This window comes from Aptenodytes patagonicus, chromosome 4 (genome assembly GCF_965638725.1).
Source record: "Aptenodytes patagonicus chromosome 4, bAptPat1.pri.cur, whole genome shotgun sequence".
NCBI lineage: Eukaryota > Metazoa > Chordata > Aves > Sphenisciformes > Spheniscidae > Aptenodytes > Aptenodytes patagonicus.
In genome coordinates, this window is record NC_134952.1 from 26,667,620 (window position 1) to 26,691,661 (window position 24,042).

The 24,042-nt window shown below is 39.6% G+C and overlaps 1 protein-coding gene across 2 annotated transcripts in view; it reads right to left on the reverse strand.

The window, feature by feature from the left end:
* The window catches only part of SMIM14 (small integral membrane protein 14), a 42,810-nt gene that overhangs the window by 13,637 nt on the left and 5,131 nt on the right, over window positions 1-24,042 (reverse strand). Inside the window, exons 1-2 of one of the 2 annotated variants that reach the window (XM_076336117.1) lie at window positions 15,147-15,215; window positions 12,567-12,677 (exon numbers count right to left, since the gene is read on the reverse strand). In XM_076336117.1, the coding sequence (XP_076192232.1) occupies window positions 12,567-12,677; window positions 15,147-15,215 (180 nt within the window). Of the gene's footprint in view, window positions 1-12,566; window positions 12,678-15,146; window positions 15,216-24,042 lie in introns of those variants that run through there. The other variant, XM_076336118.1, reaches the window with a different exon arrangement.

Below are 24,042 nucleotides of genomic sequence, written 5' to 3' on the forward strand. Positions count from 1 at the left end.
CTTGAAGAGCGGTCTCAGTGGTGACCATGATCACACCATGCTTTGTCATTCACCATCACCTTGACCATTTCTTCATGAAAAGCCTACACACTGTCTGGAAATGCCTGTTGATGTAGGAGGCCACCTGATTAAGACACAATAAGTATTACATCCCGGAGATTTTGTGTGCCCGGAGGGTGCACTCAGGTACTGAATTTTATCCTACGGGCATCCTTGGTGATTTCTCAAAAGACAGGACAGGCTCCAAGACCTTAGAATGAAAAGTACTGCTGGAAACACCAATGACACAAATATTACAGTAAGCAAGCAGTCTTAAGAAAAATACCATTAGGAGTTGCTCTACAGATCTCTGCTGAAAAAATGCTCTTATATTAGATTATATCCTGCCAATATGGGAAAAAGTCTGCTTATGTACGGAGGAACAATGTACAGAGGAACCTTTACAAAGTACAGAGCCACCTGTACTTTGATAATGGGGCTGTGCTTTCCAGAGGGCTTGGACAACAAATATTCCTTTTTTTTCATGGGGATTTAGAAACCAACTGTACAAGGTAGGTTTAGAAACCTCAAGTTATGTTGTGAAATAGTTACAAGAGAAAAGTATGAAAAAACTGCATTTTTTATAATTTGTATGAAATTCCTCTAAATTGAAAACAATACATAATCATATAACCATGCAGATTTAAAGATCCCACCTAAAAAAAAAATCACACTTCATAGTCTCTGCTACATTCATATCCAGCAATACAAATATTTCTTAGAAATATTTCTCAGAAATATTTCTCAACTATTCCAGGTAATATAAAAATTTCTTATAAAAACTACTTGTGCTGGAGAAGATTTGGTCAGAACAGGACCACCCATAGACTCAAATAGGTTTTAAGAAGCCATAGATCACGATAAAAAACACGCTCGAATATCTTCTCACGCTCACTTTCCCTCCCGACTACAAGCACATGCAAAACCTCAGTAGTCCAGGAGCAGAAGCTCTAGGAGGGCTCTGTGAGCCAGGGGGCCAGGTAACAAATCTGTTTTTAACAGCTCAGTGACAGGCTGCGTATTGTTCTTTTGGGATGAAACACGGCAGATGATGGAAATCGAGCAGCAGTAAAAACAGGTTTTTCTCAATTCACTTGGGTGAACTAGTTCCTAACTCTGTAACCCAATACAAATCTGATCCCTTGCAGTCACTCAATTAGTCAAAAGATGAGAAACGATTCTGGCACGTGTCTGAAATGCTTATGTAAGTTGAATGGCTGGGAAAGGTAACGCCTTTTGCTGAAACAAGAATGCTCCTTCTACCAATTAGCTCTCTCTTGATAACTACACCCTTAAGGGATATAGCAACTGTTGGAAAAAAATTGAATGTGAGACATTTCAATCATCAGGTAATTGAAAAAAGAGCAATTATCAGGGACTGGAAATAAACAGTCCTTTGTATTCAGATTTTCTGTGCCGATGTGGAGGGGGAGTTTAAATGAAAGTCTGTGGAATAACAGTAAAAAGTTGAACCAGACCTCCCCTCTTCTCAACAAAACCCTCAAAAAGACTTTTCAAATACACTCAATGTTTTTCCGACTGGGAACGCTACAGCCTTGATGAGAAAAATCTGAATAGAGAAGTAATTCTTAGAATATGTTAACTCTTACATGCTTAAAGGCAATATTATTAATGGTGATTTTGGTTTTATTCATATTTCAGAGATCCTTGTGTTGTCAAAAATGTGAATTTAGTGGAAGATTAATAGTTGACTGCCTGATCTGACACCTGCTAAAGTCAGCATCAGCCTTTTCATGTTTTTCAGTATATTCTGGAACAGGCCCTTAAAATGAACACAGAAATTAGGTGAGTGAAATATCAGGGCTTATTCAACAAAAGAAGAGGAGAATGAAAAATGTTACAAAAGTAAATATTTATAGAAATTATTATTTTCTTCCATTTAAATGAAGAGGATTATATCTGAATTTTAACATTCTCTGTGCAGTTTGTGATCCAAATACAATAAATGGCTTAGTGCATGTGAGCCAAAAAATGAACTAATTTATCTTTTATTGTCCAAAATGAAGTAAACACAAATTGTAAACAGCATGAAAGCTAAAAGGGAGCTAAAAAGGCTCCAAAATTTTCAGTCTTAATACAGTGCAAACTTGCAGGCAATACAAATAAAAATACTAATTATAAATGCACATTATTTGAAATACAACTGTGAACTTTAATTCTGTCCAAGTACTTTTAAAATCTTGAATAGCTTAAGTTAAAATAATTTAAATTAATAATCCCCACGCCACAAGAACTCTTGGTCAATACGAATATTTGGTTTCTGTGAAGCCCCTCATAAGTTCTTGGAACTGGGAGGCACCAGTGGCTGAATTACAGCAAATCAGCGTCCACTTACTGACATATTTTGAATGTAAACCCCACACAATGCCAAGAAAAAAAGAAACAGAGTTACTTCTAGTGGTAAAAGAGACAAGGGCTCTTCCTCACTCTTTCCCCATGACACTCAAATTTTGCACTGCAAAACTAAAACTAGCACATTTAAAATGGTTCCCAGTTCAAATTTGAAATAGCTCTTCCTTTCTTTTTTTTTTTCTTTTTCCAAAAGACACAGCTTTTAGCGCCAGTTCACATTAGCACAACAGTGTTTAGATCCTGCTCCTCTGACACTATAGATGAAGTACAGTTTTAACATGCCATCTTGTGGATCAACAGCATTTACCCATCAAGCATACCTGAAACCTGACTGTGTCCTGCTGCTACTCCTACAACAGATGCCATGCTCTGATAGGAGTCTGCACAGTTTTTAGCAATGAGAGCCACCGCTTTTCACAATCCCCAGCTGTGAACAAAACGTGAACAGTCACGGTAAAGGGACACCACTATCGGCCTCTGGAAACTTTTCTGTGAAGTCACTATATTAAGTAAAGCCTCTATTTTTTCATGTGCAAACCTACTGCGGGCGCACAAACGTGCCACTGTGCGGTGAAAACAGGGTGTGAACTTTTACTGCACGTTAGCTGCTCCACAAAATCACTGAAGTCCAACTGAAATAGTAAGCCCAGTGAAACAGCTTCATCTAGCTAAACAGAGAACTTGTTTTTCCAATACAGTGATCTCAGCCACTGGGATCATTTCAGTCTTCCCATGAAAGAAGTTAAGCTACTTTGCGTTTACCGCTCATCACAGATAGCTACTGTAGAGAAGGAAATTCAGACTTCTGCCTACCTTCACAGTAACGTGTTCTTCTGTCAATTCCCTTGCTTCCTCTTCAGAGGAGTTTTCTGAAACTCTTCAGATGAGTTTTCAGAATTTGCTACCCCGGGGTTCAACAGTCTCACAAACCCTGGGACTGGCCCTGCAATCTCTGCTCAGACAAACTTATATTTTTTTTATTAAAGTCAATAACGTCTTGCCTGAAAAAAGATTGAGTTCCTATCCAGTATGAATACTTTTTCTTTTTAAGAGTTAAGTGTATTATTTAAGAGTTAAAAAAAAAAAAAGACAAAGCATACAAATATCAGGAAGATACCGATGATCAGACAGCTCGCCAGTTTGTCATTTTTCAGAAGAAATAATGGCATAATCCCTGTCCAAAAGCACTTTCCAACTCCAGAAATGGTGCAATAAGAGGTAACAAAACAAGAACAGGACTAGTAGCAGGAACACAGTGCAATAATCAATGAAGTCTAGTGTGAATGGCAATGAGATGAAAATAAATTATTTATGTAGGGATAATCAAAATAATTGCCTTTTAGAGTAACTTTTGAGACAGCTCAAAGCAGAAATAAGTCCTTAGAAAAGACATGAATGAAAAATTAGCAAGTTCATGAGCCAGGTCAGGAAAAGACCTCCATAGAAAAAATTGTGATGGAAGAAAGCCCAAAGAAATGTGTGAAAGAAACAGATAAATTAGGTACAAAGATAGGAGAGCAGAAATGGATAATGGTGGCAATGGAAAGAAAAGAATAGGTAAGTAGGAAAGCAAGGACAAATAACTAACTTGATATGGTCATTTATCCCATGAATACAAGTAAATTTAAAACAGAATCATAAAGACTGTTGATAGAAAATTTTATGCGATAACAAGGGCAAAATATCATCCCTTGTGAAAACAATTTTTTACAATTTAGACCAGTTGTAAGCTCTGCTTTTTCTCTCCAATGATGCCAGAAGATGACAACACCATGGCATACTCCCGATGGTGTTCTCATGCTTCTGGGTAATGAAATCACTGTTTAAGCTTTGTTGGCAGCCACGTCTGTTCTGTTCAAAGTATATAAACGATTTAGTAAACAACATGATAAATAAATTGCTGTGGTAGGATAGGCCAGTCCTGAATACAAGCCAGGTTGCAAATTGAATTGTAGCATTATCCGCAGAGTTCAGATTTAAAGATACAAAAAATGACACCTACATGCATTATTCTGCTACAAGCTGGCCAAGAGAAATACGAGAAAAATAAGGGGAAAAGAAGGGCATACTGATGGAATGAAATTGTCTCTTAAACTACATTAGCTTCTCTTAGAGGGACAAACAAGGAAAAAGTGAACACTGCCTTCCCCACTCCTACATTTTCTATGAGCATATGCAGAATTAAAATAAAATAAATGATTGTTCATACAAGGACAGAATAACAGTCCGTGATAAAAATATGGAGTTTGGTCCTATGAGGTGACAAGTAATTTTCTCTCCCATGGCAAATGAGAGAGAAGGATGGTTGGTACCTTTCAGAATAATATTCCCAGATTACAAACCAACTCTTAAGACCCAGAACCATCAGCCAGTTATGACAGAGGGAGAACATTATTAACTTTTGTACTGAAAGACATGAAATCTTATGGAGGAAGATGCAGCAGATGGATCACTGTGCAAACAGGAGCCCTGATTCGGGCAAGAACTCATTCTTCCCTTTATTTTCTCATTTCTCCTGGGATTGCTGTTTCACCTCGGCATCATATAGATCCCCTCTTTCCACACGTCCCTCACTTTCCTACAATTGCATGACTTTTATCGGTACTTCATTTTATAATTTTGCTGGCCTTCAGGACCTGGGATATCACTGGCATCCTGCTTTTAGTGAATGCAAAGCAGAATGAATTAGCAGAACAGGGAGAGTCAGGGAAAAGAAGCAGCAGCAGCGTGATAGTCAGGATCATTACAAGGACTCACAGCACCTCTGACTACATGAAATACTAGACAACAAATGGATGAGATATAGAATATTACACAGTATTAGTACAGAGGCATCTGAAAACATTCATGAAAAACATACACAGATCTCCCAAAAGGGCATTAGCAAACTTGTATCTAAAATACAAAACCAGAATACATGTGGGTTTTTTGACCAAACAGTTGAGTATCTTCTGCAAAATGATGCATATTAGCAAATGAAAAGAGTACTCCCACGTAGACAGCCTTGAGGAAAAGGCTTAGAACTAGGAGTTCCAACAGATAAGTACAGTTTGCTCTAAGTGTTGTGCTCTAAGTGTTGATTACATCCACATCTGGCCTGAGAGAAAAAGCACAATTTTCTCCTTTTTCCTCAAATGAGATGGCTACAACACAGCTCTGATCATCAAACACAGTTCAGCCATTCATAATACAGGTTATAGCTATTAATTACTTCTGGAATATCAAGCTGACAGAATTGTCAATGCATATTTTTCTACACTGCTTGCAACACTGTCACCCTGTGAATGCTTTGAGGTGGTCATGAGGCGTGACTGAGGTGTTTGTTTTGCCTTTTTTTTTTATATATACTGGTTAAGAAGCGGCAGCTTCCAGCATACTACAAAGCTCAGGAATGGGAAATGCAAAGAATGACAGGCACCTTCAACTTTCAGTTAAGTCCTGATACCAAACCCCTTATAGGAAAAAATGGTCTCCATGGGACATAGACCAGAGTGGACACCATTTTTCATGGCTTTTTTTTCTTTTTTTTAAACATCCACTTGCCTGTCTAGAAAATAGTCTCCATTTAAACTGCTTGATCTGGAACTAGTTTCTAGCTTAAAGACCATTAGCAGTGCACGAATTCTGTGATACAGTTTTGGGGCCTTAACCTGTGCAACACCAGCACTTTGAGCACCCAGTGAAGGCAGGGAAATGGAGGTCAGCGCAGCAAGAGCACGCAAGAACAAGCTCGCTCCCTGCCACTCCAACCTTGTCTTTTATTCTTTTGGCCCAGTGCCTTAGGAGGTGCATCAAGTCTTTTCCCCTGCATCTCAGAAGGATGATAGCTTCTTTGTCCTAATGAGCAACCTAAGGTTCAGCTGTTAGGAAAGGTCCTTTTTGAACCAGCTTGAATGCCGAGAAATTGGGAATTGAAGGCACAGGTCTGGAAAAAAAGAGGGCAAGTGAGAGCAAAATGCAATTTCCTGCTCTTGGGGTGGTTGACTAAGAAGGGCTATAGACTAGAAGCAGTAGCAACTGCTATTACAAAAAAAAAATTAGAAGGCAAATGCCATGGCACATGTGTAAGAAGTCTCTAGGGCAACCTCCATATTTAGAAGGTCACTTTAAATTATCACAAATGTATTCGGTATAGTTCTGCTGCGCTTTCAGTAGAAGGCCACGTCAGCAGGGTAACTCACTTTTGCTGGTTGCCTGAGGGACTGTTTAAGTCGGGCTTAGCTGTGCTGACATCTTGAGAGCTTTTCAACCATTTGCAGCACACAACGCAGATCTATTTTAGTCATCTGTGTTTATTCTGTGCTGTTTGCACAAGGTCTCCCTCAGCCAAGATTCATGGCTATGCTGGATACTATTTCAGACTATGCCTGTTTATAATAGTAAGACTCTAAAATGACCTGGCCAAGAGAATTATGTGGAAACTTGGTTGACAAAAGAGTGTTTGAACCAATTGTGTTGAAACAGTTTGAGAATTTGCAACTTTTGCAAATTCTAGTGACACCTCAAAATACAAGAGAGGTTAAAATAAAGAATTATTTGCTTTGTATCCCCCAGAGTTTTTGAGACATTCAAGCCTTCTGGTATAGCAACATAACTAGACATGGGCCATTACTTTGCAATTAGCTACAGAAGAACAAAACACAAGGTTGTAATTCCCACAGAGGTCTGTAAAGCCATCAAATCTCTACAGTAGAACTGCTGGCAGTTCATCAAAATGGGTCCTTTTGTATTACAGAATCAGAAATGTTTTGGGTTAAAGAACATATTGCTCTTTTTCATAGAAACTAGTATGAGAGAATTCTAAAGTCACACTTTCTGTAAAGCAAATAATACTGTATCAGAAGGGAAGAAAAAAAAGGACGTTTACATCATACAAAGTTATGTGTGTTACCGGCTTGCTTTGACATTTCTGGCCACTCTAAGTAGTCACATGGTCTCAGGCTTCATGGAAGATGCTCTGTGTGTAATTATCCCCACCACCACCACATACACTGTGTTTTCAGTCTAGTTTTCAGACTTGAACTGAGCCCTGGACTAAGATACTCCATGGATCAGCCATGCTTACTCAGACAGCATCAAAGTCTGGAGGAGTAACATAGTGCAATCAGATTTTTATTTTACAAAAGAAGTGAAAAAAAGGGAAATAAAAAGGTTTAAATAAAACATCATTCTTATCCAGAGATTTACTATCTTCTGCCACAACTAAGACAGGAACGATTTCCTCTGGATACCACAGAATGTCCTTCACCGTGACTCTTTCAAACAACCAGCCCTTGTCTGACAGAGTCCCCCCATTAAAGTACTTGATGTCGTTTGTTGTTCTTCATTCTTGAACTTTGGCTCTTCTTGTCAAAGTAAGTTTTGTAGAGGGAGGAGACTGAACAGGAGATAAAATCATACAAGCTAACAGACTTGTCATTGTCTTCTGACAGCTCTTGTGTATCTGCAGAGGATGGAAAGTCTTGCGATATTTTTCTTCTGTGCTTACTTCCTCTTATGGAAGTTCCCAATTATATGCTATATCCATAGAGTAAATAGTGAGCCCAACATACAATAGTCAAATTGTTACACAACACCACCAAGTCATAACAGATGTTGCCATGGTTATTACATACTAGAAATTATATTTATGGAGTCACAGCCAAAGACTTTAGATTTCTATTGTTTCCTAGGAATATTTGGAAATCATAATATTTGCTTATTATTTACAGTGGCCATGCTACAGAAGTTTACCATGTGCAAAATTTTCCTATTTTGACACCAAGGAGAACCCTGAAAAATCCACTTCGGGAAAACGATAGAACATTCAGCATAAGAGAATTCAATGCCACTTAAGTATGTATATGTAAGTTATAAGAACTGTAGGTACGAACAATATCTCCCAGTTAATAAGCAGCAAAAAATCTTTTAAAAACATCATGCACATTAGAGATGTACAGTCCACTGTCTATAAAATCTTCATGGTATTATGAATTAAGAAGAAAAAAAATCAACAAAACGAACAAAACAAACTCTAATAGAAATCCTGTGTATTTGAATATGTATTTTTAACTCTACGTGTAATAGTCATAACTGAATACATCATGTGTTCTTCATTAGCAGAAGCCTTAATTCTTATCAGTGTTGTTCTATACAGGTATAAACAAATTAGTCTGTAAAAATTAGTTTACTGTAATGCAAATGCAAGTTATTAAAGTCTACATCAATCATGGGGTTTTTGCACAATGTCATTACTGGACTGAAGAATCCTAAAAGTACATTTCCACACTTGGGCATCTCTTATAATTACATTGTTATTCTGTTAAATTTGATCTTAAGTCTGAACTTCTGGATTTACAATGCTCGGTCTGGAGATAATTACAACCACCTTGTTATACAATTTGCTCCAAAATCCTGACAAGTACTCCCAGCTATAACACCATTCAAATGTGCTCTGGTGTGTTTTATACCTATCTAGGTTAAAAAGAATCAATAATTAAGTAGGCATAGGGAACCATTCTGGGTATACAGCATGTTTGGATATTTTTTTCCCCCCACAGGCTGAACAACTACAGATTGCCTAGCTTTCTTGTATTGCAATGGTTTTGGAGTAAAGGTTTTGAGGATCCAACTTTCGGAGGTAGTGGGCAGCCAGTCTCCTCTGAGACTTGTAGGGTTCAGCAACTTTGAGAACCGATGTCCAACGGTTCCTTTTAAAACAAATAGTAAAATTCCTGTTTGCTTATGTTGTGTAAGACTGAGTGACAAAACAGCAGCTTAGAAAGCAAACTCTTACTTTACTTTACTGTAAAAGTTACAGATGCAATAATGAAGGTTTAGCAAGTCTCCTGCTAAAATCATGCAACAGGTCACTTGAGGATAGTCTGGCTGCTGACTGAGACGTTTGAGACTGTTCCTTTCTAGATTCTGCTGAATTATCCCAGCTAGTGATTTGCTCTTATAAATATTTAGAAGCATCTGTTTTGCTTTTTAGGATAGATGAAATCTGGCATTTCCCCTTACTCCTCACAGTTTCAAGTGCTAATTGGTATGATCTTTTGGAAGCTGGACACTGAGCAATAAACTCCATTCCTGCAACTACATAGGAACACTGTTAGACTGGTCTTGGTTACCACCCAAGAGGGTGCACCTACGATGTGCTCTGTTTACATTCACAACGCAGGAACCAGTGTGCCTCCAGATGATCCATTTGCACCCACCTTACACCGCACAGAGCAGCCCAGGAACAAAATCTCACAGACCTTTGTGGCACTTCTTCTGACTTTGGCCACAACTCACCTACATTGTTCATACCTAGAATCCTCCAGCCACAACATAAAGAGAACTGGCTGACTGGTGCCATTGCCTGTCAGTACCTTCTCGCAAAAAAGGAAAAGATAAAAAATGCTGAATGGGGGTCAAAAGTCTGAACCATACTGGTTCAGATTTGCATCTGACAAGCCTCAGAGGAAAGAGCAGCCAACACGCATCCTCCTTCCTCCTTCCCAACTTCCTGAAGCTTATTCCTGGGGGTTCCTTTGTCACCACTGCAGCATGTGTCCAGAAGTCTCAAGGTCCAGAATCAGCACAACTGTGGGATATGCCACAAACGTCATGTTGAGGACAAGAGGAAAATCGTTCTTGGGAAAGGACATGTGTATGAGCGTCCATATGGGGGTAAGCAGGGAGAGCTCAGAATATTTTGAAATTGTGCCTCTAACTGGGAAGCATGAGCTAGGATGGCTGGGCCCTGACCTAAAGGCTCCACAGAAGAGGACAACTGTTCTCCACAGAAGCCTCAATTTTCTACGCCCTTGTGCCAACAGCATTGACCTTTAAACAGTGTGTAAGTACATTGAAGGATGCGATTACACCCCTGTACTCAGCACTTTAAACCCGTACCTGGAATACTGCATCCAGTCTTGGGCTCCCCTACATAAGATGTATTTACAGACTGAAGTGAATTCAGCAGAGGGTCACCAGGGGCTGGAGCACTTGCCCTGTAAGGAGAGGCTGAAGGAGCTGGGCTTATTCAGCCCAGAGAAGGTTACTGAGAGGACAGACACAGGCTCTTCACAGCGCTGTATGGCACAGGGTACGATACATTCAACTAAAACAGTGGATGGAAAAAATTCCCTACCACAAGGACTGTCAAACATTGCAGCATGTTGCCCCAAGAGGCTGCAGAATTGCTATCCTTGAAGGTTTTCAAGACTCAGCTGGAATAAAAGCCCTGAATGACCTGGTCTGAATTCACTGTTGACCCTGCTTTGAGCAGGAGGTCGGCCTAGATAACCTCCTGAAGTCCCTTCCACCCTGAACAATTCTGATAACACCAGCAAATGGGCACACATCCCTTTCACTTCCTGCACCTCCATCCCCCAGACAAGCCTGTTGCCTGTTTAGCAATATGAAAGTGAGTCAACCTCTAATGACTTGTAAGACTCAAGAGAGCACTGGCTGCACCACACTTGGGAACTACCAAAGGGAAATCATATCAGGTCCATAAAGCACATGGAATTGGCTATGCAGACATGCTTTATTTGTCTGGTGTCATTTTGGACTTTTGTGCAGCTGGCCACTACACAGATCTGGACTGTTTGGCAACTCCAGCTTTGATGCTTAGCCCAAGGGTCTTGTGGTCTGTGAGATGACAACTGCTTGTCATTTCCTTTCGTCCTTGTGCGGGATCATTTGGCCTTCTGCTGCAGCCACTGACGTAGCCCTCCCACTGAGAATCTGGTCTGGGGTATTTTGGCTCCCAGTGTGGCCTGTGTGTTTTTGAGGAGGCATTCTGTGTGCACAGGCCCAGGGGCGCAATGTGAGAATACGATGGCACAGGTTCTGCAGTGCTGCGTTATGGACACGTGTGGTGAACTCTGCTTACTCTGAGCAGAGTAATTCTGGAAAATGGGGTCAGCCAAGCTCCCTGAGAGAACACACAGGCGCAGCATCTGCCTGGCTTTAGGTCCTTCCCCTGGCACTCCAGACAAGATAGTGTAACAATGCAGTCCAAGGCCAAGAAAGTGCGGACACTCCGGATTTTATGTTCAGGGTGAAGCAGGGCTATATGAGTGCAACCCACACATCTGCAAGAACAAGCTATATATACTTCTTGCAAAGTGCTGTTTAAAACAATGTTCTCTTGTGGATGTATGCACGTGGAAGTGGTTTTATTTTAAGGGCAAGCACACAAGTTGATTCCTTATTCCCAGACATACATTCCTTGGGGACTTACACATTAGCCCTGCTCTTATCATAGGCTAGTGGATGCCATATTTTCCTGATAATCTTCCTAAAATACTGATAAGATACGTCTTGAAGAAGGGCCTGATCCTGGAGAGGATGCTCTTCACACCTACTGCCTTGAGCAGTTGATGTACTCAGTAACTTAAAAGGACATTAATTTAGGCCCTAAGAAAGAAAATGGGATAAAAACAAATTTATGAAAATCAACAAGGGGAAGCACATCAAATTAAGCTGATATAAAATATGATCTTAAAAAACAGTTTAACCAAATTAGAGTTGTAATCAAGTTCACCTAATTGCTCACAGTTCACAATTGTTCGTGTTATTTTTAAAAATATATACTGTTACTTAGAAAAAATAATTAGCACTTTGTAGCTTTTTCTTCAATGGACATTGAACTAAGTTCCATATGGAAGCAAAGAATCATTGCTATTTTACAGGTCACAGTTACAGCAGTGTAAAATAACTTGCTTGAAGTTGCTCAACCATATCAACGACATAGCAAAAAACAGAACTCAGAACTCAAAATCACTGGATTCTCAACTTCAGAATTTTTTAAAGATTAGTTTTAAAAATTTAGACATTGTTATCTTGCCATATGAGTACATAGAACTTCGTATGTGTGGTATCACCTTGAACTCAAAGAGTTTGCAGGGCAGTTTCTTTGTTTTTATGCAGACTGAAAAAGGGTTACAAACGTTTCAACAGAAACACTGTCAATGCTGTAAAATGAAGTCCTGGGAAATAAACAGAAAGCTATCATTTGTATTAACTATTCAAAAGCTCATCAGAAAGTCAGATACACAGATTCTAACTGTACACACAACTGAATAAGCAGAATCAAAAGCATCAGTAACAGCAAGTCTGCAAGAGCTGAAGTAATGTCTGAATAACCACCCTTCCAAATATCCTCATGTTATCCTTACCAGATTAATCAGTCTTCTCATTGCATGTTCATGTGAGCAAATGCATTCACAAGGATCAAATCCACCTTCTGCCATGGTTCTCTGGATAAACCTGAACTTGTCTGTGAACACCTAAGAAGAATAAGAATAAAAGGACAATGAACTCTTTTCCAACTGACCTTATTTTCCAGAGACTCACACATCAAGTTTCAGTTCATTTAATGCCAGGGTGAAAAAGCAAAACAAAGCAGGGTAATCCTATTATTCCTTTGGCAGCATGAATGAAGAAGTCTGGTATGTGCAGTTACATTTTGATGTTGCTGAAAGCAGTGTCTCGCACAGGCTTCCTTAGAGAGCCAAATAATTTTTTTGCAAGAATTTGTGTGTGTGTCCTGGGTTTTTTCCACATACCACTATGAAATACATCCTAACAAACAAGAACCTCAAAGATTAAATTCTGGTCTCTCATCTGCATAGTGGGACTCTTTAAGTGCATGAATACAATATGAAGACTCAGGGGAACTTGTACTCCTAAACCCCTAACAAACTGCTGGCATTCTCCCTCTGGACCAATGTACAGGAAAATAATTTAAAACCTGGTAACTTCTTTGCTAAAGGGAGAAACAATCATCCTTATTGTATAATGAAAGCAAGCAGCAGGGGTGCAAAAGTGGATGTACTTGGAAACACTTTAAAAATAGAGCTACACACACTAATTTTAGATCAAAGAAGTAGGTCATTCACTTAGCAATACAGAAAGTTCAAAGAAGCTGTAATAGACATGGTAGGGAATCAATTCTAGGTTATTCACCTGCTAAAACCACTTACACCAGACATGTCAAGCATATTCAAGCGTATCTTTACTATTTACCAATAGCCTTCTCAGTGACTTAATTGATAGTCAAAATGGGCAGCAGATTGCAAGGCATTTCTACCCTTGTGATCAAATCGGGGACTGATTTCTCTCGAATGAGGACTCTTAGGATGTATTAGATCAGTTCTGTGGAATGATACTTTCAAAATATTTTTGTTAACTTGGCATCAATAAAGCTAGATTCAGATTGTGTTTGTGTTGCACATGCTGGGGCCCTAATGTGAGGTAACTGGCAAGCTTAACAGATGCAGCAGCATAGAGCAGATAGATTCTCTCAATTTCCTAAAACAAGTAGTTTATGAAGGTGCCAGCCATGTGATAAGGGTGTGCTGAATCAGCAGATGTGCTCTGCAGCCATCACCTATAAAAACTTACAGCTTTGATCACACATAAGCATTTTAATGTTTAACCTCACTAGGAGAAATAGGAGATATCTTCATTCAACAGAATGTATCACCACAATAGTTCTTCCCTCTTGGGGGAAGAAAGAGATGGAAAAAAGAAAACGCATTTCAGAAGTCATTCTTCTGTCAATGCCTACCACTCTTCTGTATTATCCTCTGCCATGGTAGAGAGATCCAGATAGTAAAAGAAGGTAAGAAATATCTGTATCTTCATTACAGAGTCTGAACATCAGTGCCCTTATCTGCTAGGGTCTCCGCTTTTTAAAAAGAATACTGAAAACTGAAAAAGAGAAAAAAAAAAAAATTCAAGGGATGGAGGACAGGCTTTTTGCCTAGACACTAAGAAAGAGTAATCTGGCAATGTACTGAGAAGAAGACTGAGAGGTGACTTGATTATGTAGCGTGCAACTACCTTTGCATAGAAAAATAAACCTGAGTACTGAGAAGTTCTTCAATGAAGAGATGATCAAGAAGCAATGACTGGAAGCTGTAATCAACCAAATTCAAAAGAGAAGCAAGCCATACATTTTTACCATTAGAGTAACTGACCAGTGCAACAAACTGCCAAAGAAGGGGTGGATTTCCCATCTCTCAATGCATCCAGATGTGCTTCAGCCAAATACAGGTTGCTGAGTAAAGTACAGAAGCACTCAAGTTAGATCACAGCAGATGATCTAATGATTCTTTTTGAGAGTTAATTATAAAGCTACTACACTAACTTTCATGAAGTTATCTCAGAACCACCAGAACTGCAAGACAGCAATAGAAGAATTACTTTAACTACACAAGCTCCGTGGATGATATGCCACGTCAACCAGAATAGCTTTTCTAAAACTGTTTTAGCACAAGGAACAGGTAAAAGCACTGATTGCTAAATAGTGCAAAATGCTTTCTCTGGACATAATGCTGACATCCAAAAGAAGGTATTTGAACCAGTAAAGTTGCAAAACAATATTTAATTGTAACTTGAAAGAATTTAGGAGTCAGTAACACATAGTAATGTCACAGCAATTAATAGAGGAGTGTTAATCTATATATGACTACAAGAAATCAAAACATCAGATAAGAGTCCTCACCAATGAAACCAGGCTAACATTCTTTGTAGAGCATACAACTGAAAAAGATTAGACAATAAACGGGGAAAATTAATCTGTCATGTAACATCATAAGTTTAAGTAGAGGTGCGCTAGAAGGAATTTACCCCAAGGCATCTGAATTGTACATGATGAATTACCTTAATGAGCTAAAATAAAGCAGAACGCATGTCACGAAGTAAAATGCCATCCAAGCTTTCAACAAAAGATCCCTTACAAGCTTTCTCACCTTCACATGATGCTGAAAGGAATCATCCTTTATCTTTCCTTCCTTCAAGTCTATAACAAGCTCTTTCATCGGCAAAGGACCGAAGATGGACCATCTATTTTAGGAACAGCACTAGGTTCTCCCCTGATAAAGATGCTAAACTTGGGTTATTTTATTACTTTAAAAAACCCCAGGTAACTAATCCCCCTTTATGCAATTATTTTTTGCTGGGAACTGGAGGAAACAGAGATTTTATATGTGGCTGACCAGTCATAAAGAAGAGAGAACCACTCTATACTACATGATGATTTTCACTTGTAAAATGACACTCATGTCTGTATTCCTCATGAAAACATTCTTGGCTTAATAAGTGTATTATTTGTAACACACTTTGAATGCATAATTCAAAACTAAATATCAACTAAGGTCTGTAATCAGATCCTTAAGTTTATTGACGTTTTGTGACCCTCTGTAAGATAATAAGAGTAAGATAATACCCCTGTAGGGTAATAAGAGACTAGTGTTTTTATGTATCACAGAGCAGGATTCCTTGGCTGCACTGCATGCTCCTAGGCAGCCCGTTCGTATCAAAATCCTGTTCCAGAATTGCAATGTGCTTCCTGCCTGCCTCCCGGTACTTGCAATTGTCTGTTCTCACGTCAGCAGCTAACTTGTTCTGCCCAGCTCTGACCTCTTTGCTGTGAGTCACACCAGCTCTCCACCTTTTGCAAATACAGTTCTTCTACATAGAATCTATCACAGAAAATGGGAGGACGTGTTCCATTCTTTTCCTCATGACCTGGAGAAAGAAAAAAATCCTTGTAGTTTTATTTTACTTTACTTATTTTTCTGTATGTTTTCCTACCTGTCGTTACCTTGTTTTTCTTGGAATTTATAGAGTAACTGGTAAGACCACAGTGATTGGTGAGGCTATGATGTCAAATACCTGCAAATACTCTCACTGAGAGAGTTACTTTTACTCTAGTTAAAATTACTGTATTTTGGTTTGGCCATATTACTGCTAGCACAGTATTTAATTCACAGGGTTTACAAACAGTTGGAAGATACATTTGGTAAATATGTCAAAGCTCTCACTGATAACAGCTGAGAAGGTATATATTATGGCCTCTAGACTAAGCAAACTGATAGAGAGCATAATAAAGGAGAGAATTAGTAAAGGTGGACAAATACAGTGTACCATCAAAGAGCCAATATGACCTTTCCAGTGTAAAGAGGCCCACAGAAACAATCATAAACAGTACTACTGAAATTAAAATACCGTAGTCAGAGCCGGAATTACTATAATTTGGGAGCAAAGTGGAGGATGGTCTCTGATGGTTTAAAACAGAAATAAAAGCCGACCATTACCTTTTGACTTGAGCATCTATTTGAAATTGTAGGCAATAAAGCCATATTGAAAAATATTTCCAGTCTCTCATGATTTAAAAAATAGCATTCTCAGTTATAGTAATTATTGCAAATTGTTTCTTCTTTTATTATCTTCCCCAATCCCAGCCCTACAGCTGTGTATTATATTTTATACACCCTACTATCAAAAAAGCAATCTTTATGGCTACAATCTGATTGGTTTTTTGTACCTGGAGACTCTTCTGTATTTTAAATTATTGCAGTGACTATACATTATTTCCCAATTCAGCAACACCTCTCCTGAGTAAATAGCATGCAGCTGGTGAGCTCTGGGAGACAGAAATTATACTCTGCCTCTCTCCACCCTAATAATTACAAAACTTAATTCCTTTCTAGCATGAAGGCGAACAAGAAGTTTTGTCAATTTTCCATGTGCTGGATGCTCTCCAATGTGACTCCCATATGATGCTGATTAGCAAGATTTTCAAAGAGCATATATTGGTGATCTCTACTCCTTAGTATAAAGGAATGGGTAAAAATATTTATAATTCTAGTATTCAAAGAAACACTCACTCTGTATGACACACAAATCAGAGTCACTTCTGATTTACCACGGACTAAACTTGGCATCTTCAGCATCAAAACTCTAAGCCCATTAACTCTTATCTTTCGTGGATCCAGGCACTTTTAAAATGTTTACTATCTCACACACACGATACATACAATGGCTGAAGATTTCCTCTGCTAAGAACTATTTTTGCTGTGTTGCTCTTTTCTTGAAGATTGAAGGTAAGAAATCCTTGGGAGGAAGACATCTCACAGTACAGCAGACAAGTAACAGAATCTTTCCACCTTACTTTAAAGAGAAACAAAACCCTATTCAGCTCCTCATTACTGTTTTTCAGCCAACTGCAATAACTCAAAGCACAATTGTCAAATACCTCTAACAAGCCATAAAGTTAATTTTGCTTCTGAGTTCAGTTTGAGAGAAGCGTGGCAGAACAAATGAAAATATGTATAAAATTTAAAATAAAAATGTAGAAAGAAAGCAAATGACTTGTTATGCCTCTGAAAAATGATAAAGGGCTAAAATAGCAAAAGCCATACACAAAGCACGAACAATTCACTGCCCCAAAGATAAAATGTTCATTTTTATCTTACTGTCAGAGGCAGAAACCCTCTCTCCTATACTCTTCCATGATCTCCTAAAGGATCCAGGTTTCCATAAAAAGGATTTGCTCTCTTGCCTTTTTACCTGCACCTAAGCCACCTTAGTATCCATGTTTTCTTACAATACCTGACCCTTTCTGTAATTATTTTCTTCACAGCACGCCCCAAGTTTGGTTCTTCTGTATCATTTCACCCATCTCCAAATGACCTCCAAGTATTCTCTTCTACCATCTAAAACATCCTGTACATTGGCCTCGTGTAGCATAACACCCTTGCAATCCTGCACGTGAAGTCCTGTCCCAGAGAACTACAGGGGCTATGTGACCGTAGTACCCATTAACCCAGGGGGTGGAAATTTGCTTCAGTTAAAGCAAGAGACTGCTGTGATCAGCTCCTCATAAAGCTCCTGACCGCTCCTTTTTTAGGACTCTTTCTTCTCGTCCTTGGCCACTCTGTCCCCCTGGGTACCATCAGTGCTCCAGGGGCAACTGGCACCTCAGCTGACTCATTACTGGGCACTTCAAAATGCCTCTGGTACAAGTGGTTACTCCAAAATCTGTTTCTAACCCTGCCTCTTCTAGGAACTGGACTGACTGAACCCTGCGTAGTCACACAAAGTCCAATTCAACATCAATTAGGTAAAATAATAGATAAAGGTATCTTCAGTAGGACAGCTTACTAGTGACCAACCAACCAAGAGGAGCCTAAACATTTAAATCCAGTGAAAGCCAGCCAAACTCACAATTTTCTGTATTTGTTATAGAATGCATTTTCCTGTTGATTTCCATCTTCTGTAATATTTGTACTTCATGAACATCCACCCTCCCACAGCATCCTGAGTGTTTTGCAAGTCTTTTGATGAACTGCCTACATTCATCTCACTAGTCTATTATTTAACTTCCTATTATTTCAGTTGTACAGCTAAACTGTGTGAGTAAGACAAGCCAGGGAATTTTATCCATTGATTTCTGCATCAAGTTTCTCTTCAGACTGGGTTAGAGCATAGAGGGGAAAAATAATATGCATGGATTTGGGGTTTCTCTCTTAAAAAAATAAATCAGAGAGACGTGTAGATAGGACTGGCTGATTTTACCTGCAAAGATCTTTGTGAAATTTCTAGTTTTTTTCAATTGCTACTACCAGAAATGCAGCACATTTCCTATCACCAGAGCAATATAAAGGAGGAACAAGGCAGAAATGGTAACAGAGCCATTAAAAAAGCAAAGGAAGTGAATAACTAAACACAGGATAAAACTACAGGACAGTGTAGTTTTACAAACAAGTGTTTGTAGTTGAATAGGGAAGAAACATCACAAAAGGAACTACAGAAATAGGGAGAAAATAAAGAGAAAAATAAGAAGTACTTTAAAATAAATAAATACTATTCTGCCTCAAGTTAATGGATGCATGATCCTAAGGCAATAGGGGAGGACACCGGACTAAATCAAAATTAATCCAGAAGCCAATCTGGATTAATTATGGCCCCAATCCAGGGCCTGGCATAAGTATCCAGTGGAGACAGTCTGCATTTTTTATGAAAGAGTTTTAAATTGTTGGGGTTATAGAACTGGCAAAAATACGCTTAAAGATTTCTAAGGAAACTTCTTTCACAAAGCAACTTCCTCTGTTCAAACAAGGCTAAAAATAGGTTCTGTAAAAAAGAAGAATCTTGTATACAAATTGATACTAATTAAAACATTCCAAGGATCTGTTCTCCTCTACTATTGTAATTTAGATAGTTCAAGTAAATATTCCCTCATAGAACTTAAGTCTGAAACACTGCAACATTATACTTGGCTTTTTTAGAATAGTGATTTTTAATCCCTTTTATTAACAGTGCAAGAGAAGCTCTCTCCCATCATCTCTTCCACGTTTACAGCTCCATCCTACTTTTACTGAAACAAATACCAGCACTCCCATTGGCTTCAGTGGACCAGGATCTAGTAGTTCTGCAAGGTCACAAATCTCTGGAGGACTACTGGTGATATTTTTCTACCAGGCCTCCTCCTGGGCATAAAATCGAGTTTTCATGACAAAAGAAAACCAACTGGCTGACTGGGCAGCAAAAGCAAAACAGCAGGAGATAAATGTGGGTCCCACCAGGAGGAGCGCTGCCACAGTAAAGTGTGGCTCCAGTTACAGCTTTCTTCAACTAATTGTCCCAGTTCAGATCATCCATTTCGCTTCTCTAGGGAAAAGAGCTGCAATGATTTTGATGGCTGATACAATATCCAAAGATGGTTTCTAGACATCACAACAGTTTCAGAGTATAAAGTAATCCTCTCCACTCTCTCTCCTTATAATTCCAGTGGGCAGTGGGGAAAGCAGCTGATTTTGTACTTGAAAGCATCAGCATGTCTCCCTGGACTGCCAGCTGTAGCCTAATGAGTTGGCAAGCGTATTTTTGCACTGCAACTTTTCTCAGGATAATTAACAAGATCCAAAATGAACTTTTCAATGCAGATTAAGCTAAGCCAGTTCTTTTCCTCATGGAAAAGTCAGTGCTTAACCATGCACACAGATATACGCAAGTGGTGCTGTTCTTGTTGGTTTCAACAGAGACATCAAGACCAGCAGGAGCTCCACAAGAGAACTGCTCATGCAGTGTGCTGGTTTTGGCTGGGGTAGAGTTAATTTTCTTCATAGCAGCTAGTATGGGGCTATGTTTTGGATTTGTGCTGGAAACAGTGTTGATAACACAGGGATGTTTTAGTTACTGCTGAGCAGTGCTTACACAGAGTCAAGGCCTTTTCTGCTTCTCACCCCACCCCACCAGCGAGCAGGCTGGGGGTGCACAAGAAGCTGGGAGGGGACACAGCTGGGACAGCTGACCCCAACTGACCACAGGGATATTCCATGCTGTATGACGTCATGCTCAGCATATAAAGCTGGGGGAAGAAGGAAGGGGGGGGACGTTCGAAGTGATGGTGTTTGTCTTCCCAAGTAACCGTTACGCATGATGGAGCCCTGCTTTCCTGGAGATGGCTGAACACCTGCCTGCTGATGGGAAGGAGTGAATGAATTCCTTGTTTTGCTTTGCTTGTGTGCGCAGCTTTTGCTTTACCTATTAAACTGTCTTTATCTCAACCCAAGAGTTTTCTCACTTTTACCGTTCTGATTCTCTTCCCCATCCCACCAGGGGGGAGTGAGTGAGTGGCTGGGTGGTGCTTAGTTGCCACCTGGGGTTAAACCACGACACCCAGCCACATCCTGCTCAAGGCATATTAGTGGGTAACTTTGATACCGTCTCACAAATCATTTCGTAAGTAAATTATGAATTAATTTTCCAGTGTCATCCATCTGGTGCTTCTTACAAATGCTAATTTAATACAAAACAACTCCTTAAAAATAGGAGCAAAACCAAAGAAACTAAGAAATGCTGAGCCAGCCACTGAAGGATACTACAGTGACATGCCGAAATCAGGGAAGGAGCTTTTGAGCAGGGACAGGCTCAGAACTGAGAAGTAAGTGCTAGGGATCTTCCTGATGTTTTTTTCTGATGGTCTCACAGGACTGCTGGAGCACTGGTACATCCCTTGTCCCCACAGCACGAGACCACCACTGTGTGACCACCACAACATTGTGAGCATTGCTGGGCCACGAGCATTTTCACCCCGACGTGGACATTTGGACTTGCTCTGAGTGGGTCAGGAAATTCTTCCAGCGACTCTACCAACAGCGCTAGCACCTAGAGCAGTGAAGCAGGAGCCAGAGCATGAGAACATAAAAGACTTATAATTATAGTCAAAGCCCTTTCGCAGCCAACCATCACAACTCTTCTCTCACTGAAGTATGTGAAAAAGTTCACACAGCTTTAAAGGGTGGCAGGATCTAGTAGGAATCTGGTAGGAAACTTACTATTTGTCGACAAGGCTAACCAACATTACAGGTATGCTGAGGTGCATCAGTTCAACATAGAATGGTATACCAGGGAAATACAGAAGATGACACAGATGCTTCTTTCAGTTTAATTAAGGCTTGTCAGTGTCAAGTACAACTCTCGGAGGACAAGAACCCACACATTACAACCCCACACTGTTCCAGTACTGTTCCCTGCCTTCCTTTCCATGGCCAGTCCCCAATATGGGAGGAGGGAGAGAGACTTCAGGCTTTAAGGCTATAAGGCTGATGTCAGTGATCAGAACTGAATTCCCCAAGGGAGCTAAATAAGACCCACCAAGATTAAAAAAAGCTATTTACTTATTCCCATGCAGGTGGCTTAACATTTCTTCTGGGCAAAACACTCAAAAAGGAGCTAATTATGCACATCCAGTCATGGAACAAAAAAGCAGTCCAGCTATTTTAGAATTCATTTACTGATACTTGATACAGAATGTTATTGCCAAACTCCAGCTGTCAGCATTCGGTTATCCTTTTGTTAAAATGATGACATTTTTCTGAAAGAAATCTCTTAGAATATGAAAGCTAATTAAGAGAAGATGTCAATGACACAGAACATTGTCCAAGAATAATACCCTCTTTCTGCTAAGTAAATGCTTTAGCTTCCTTTAACATTTATTTCTAGTGTAGGAGACTGACAATGGTCTAGGACAACAAAATGATTCCTATTGCACTGAATCACTAATAGCTATTTAATCATTTTATTTGACATATGTTAATGCAAAAGGGTGGGCCATCCTCTGTAAAATTACGAACACATTGTATTTCAACCAGTTTACAGAGCAAACTGGGAGCCCTCTCCTGTGGTCTTCAGTAAGGCAAGAACTCTCATCGACTTTAACGGGATTTTCCACTTGAGTGGAAATTGGCCAGCTCCTAGGCAAATTTGCTTACTCTCCTGCTTTCGGTTAGTGTCTCCGGCACTACAGACTGCCCCACTGCTTGTGTCGACATTCCTTTTCCCATTCCCCAGCAACAATTGCCAATCTCCTAAATTCAGCACCCCTGCAGCTGTATGAGCGAGGCACTACTGCTGGAAGCAACACATACTGAATCTGAAACCTCTGCCGAGAGCACTTCTGCACCAGCACTGAGAGGACACCCATGCTGTGCCACGCCAACCAGGGCTACAGGCTTGTGTTACAACGTGTAGGCAAGCCTAATTCTGAACAAGTGGCTACACATAAAAGAGGAGCTGGCTTTCCAGGAAGCAGACTTTTGCAGGGAAGCAAGAATAAAAGGGTACTCCCTGCAACTGGAAAACAGCGGAGGTGAGCATCTTGCATCAGCCTCCCCATGGGAGTAGAACAGGGAAACTGACTTTGCTGTTGGTTACCCCGCCCACGAGATGTTTTGCACTTAACTTTCGGGCTTCGTAATGCAAAACTAATCATTTACTTTAAAAGACTAAGTATGGGAAAAGAATATGTTCCTATAACAAACTATGTAACCTATCCATAAAACATCTCTGCTCTTGTTCCAAGACTTATGAATCAAGATTATGATTAGTATGTACAAATGTACCAAAGCAACTTTAGAGCTCAAAGCAGATCCAGCTTTAAAGCTCACCCAGCGAGGCTCAGGACTCAAACTCATGAGCAAATTACCATGGTGTAACAAAGCCACTGCACAGCAGCTGAGCTGTGGCAACGGTCCCCGCACACGCTCCTAGCCCATGGCAACTGTGAGTGAATGTGACTTTGCCTAGTCTGTAAGAGAAAAAAGTTAAGCTGACACAGTTCACTTCAGAGCTGCCCCAAGCTAACCGTGAGCACCCAGGCAGTTACCGCAGCTCAGGTGGCCTGCAATAACTCATTATTTTGAAGTAATTTTTTTGGAGGGTCAATCATTCAGAAATTTTTAGACATTTCATCTCTTTGCAAAAATAAACATAAAAAAATTCTCTTATTCGCTCCTTTACAAAAATGCACAGTTTCAAAACAAATAAAAATGAAAGTTTTTCCACCACATTGAGCCAGCAAGTGCAGCCCTAAACCATGAGCTATGAAGTTTTTTGAGACTCGTTTATTAAGAGTACAATTGTTTAGATTATAAAATAACTTGCTAAATCCTTAAAACTGTAAAAATACACTATTCCTTAACGTTACTCCAATCACATAAACCACAAAATTATACTGAAATTCTTTGGAATATTTTCATTATTTTTTTCTCCAGGGATGACATATGTTTCTAATAACTTGCCACTGAGCAAACAGATTTAGCAGGGTAGCAGCATGCTGAGAAAGATAGCAGGATTTTCAATTTTCGGATGAAAGCAGCTCTGTTCCCTGGCAGCCCTACTCCTAGCCCCTTTAGGCCAGATCAAATTTTATGTGAAGCTAGCGGGTGCCTGTCTTTGACTTCAACGGAAGTTGAATCAAGTTTTCTACATACCTGCAGTAAACAATCTGAAGCTTATCAATTAGAATATTTTTAATCAGTACTTATACCAGAGGGAATCTGTAGCAATTAACAGGAT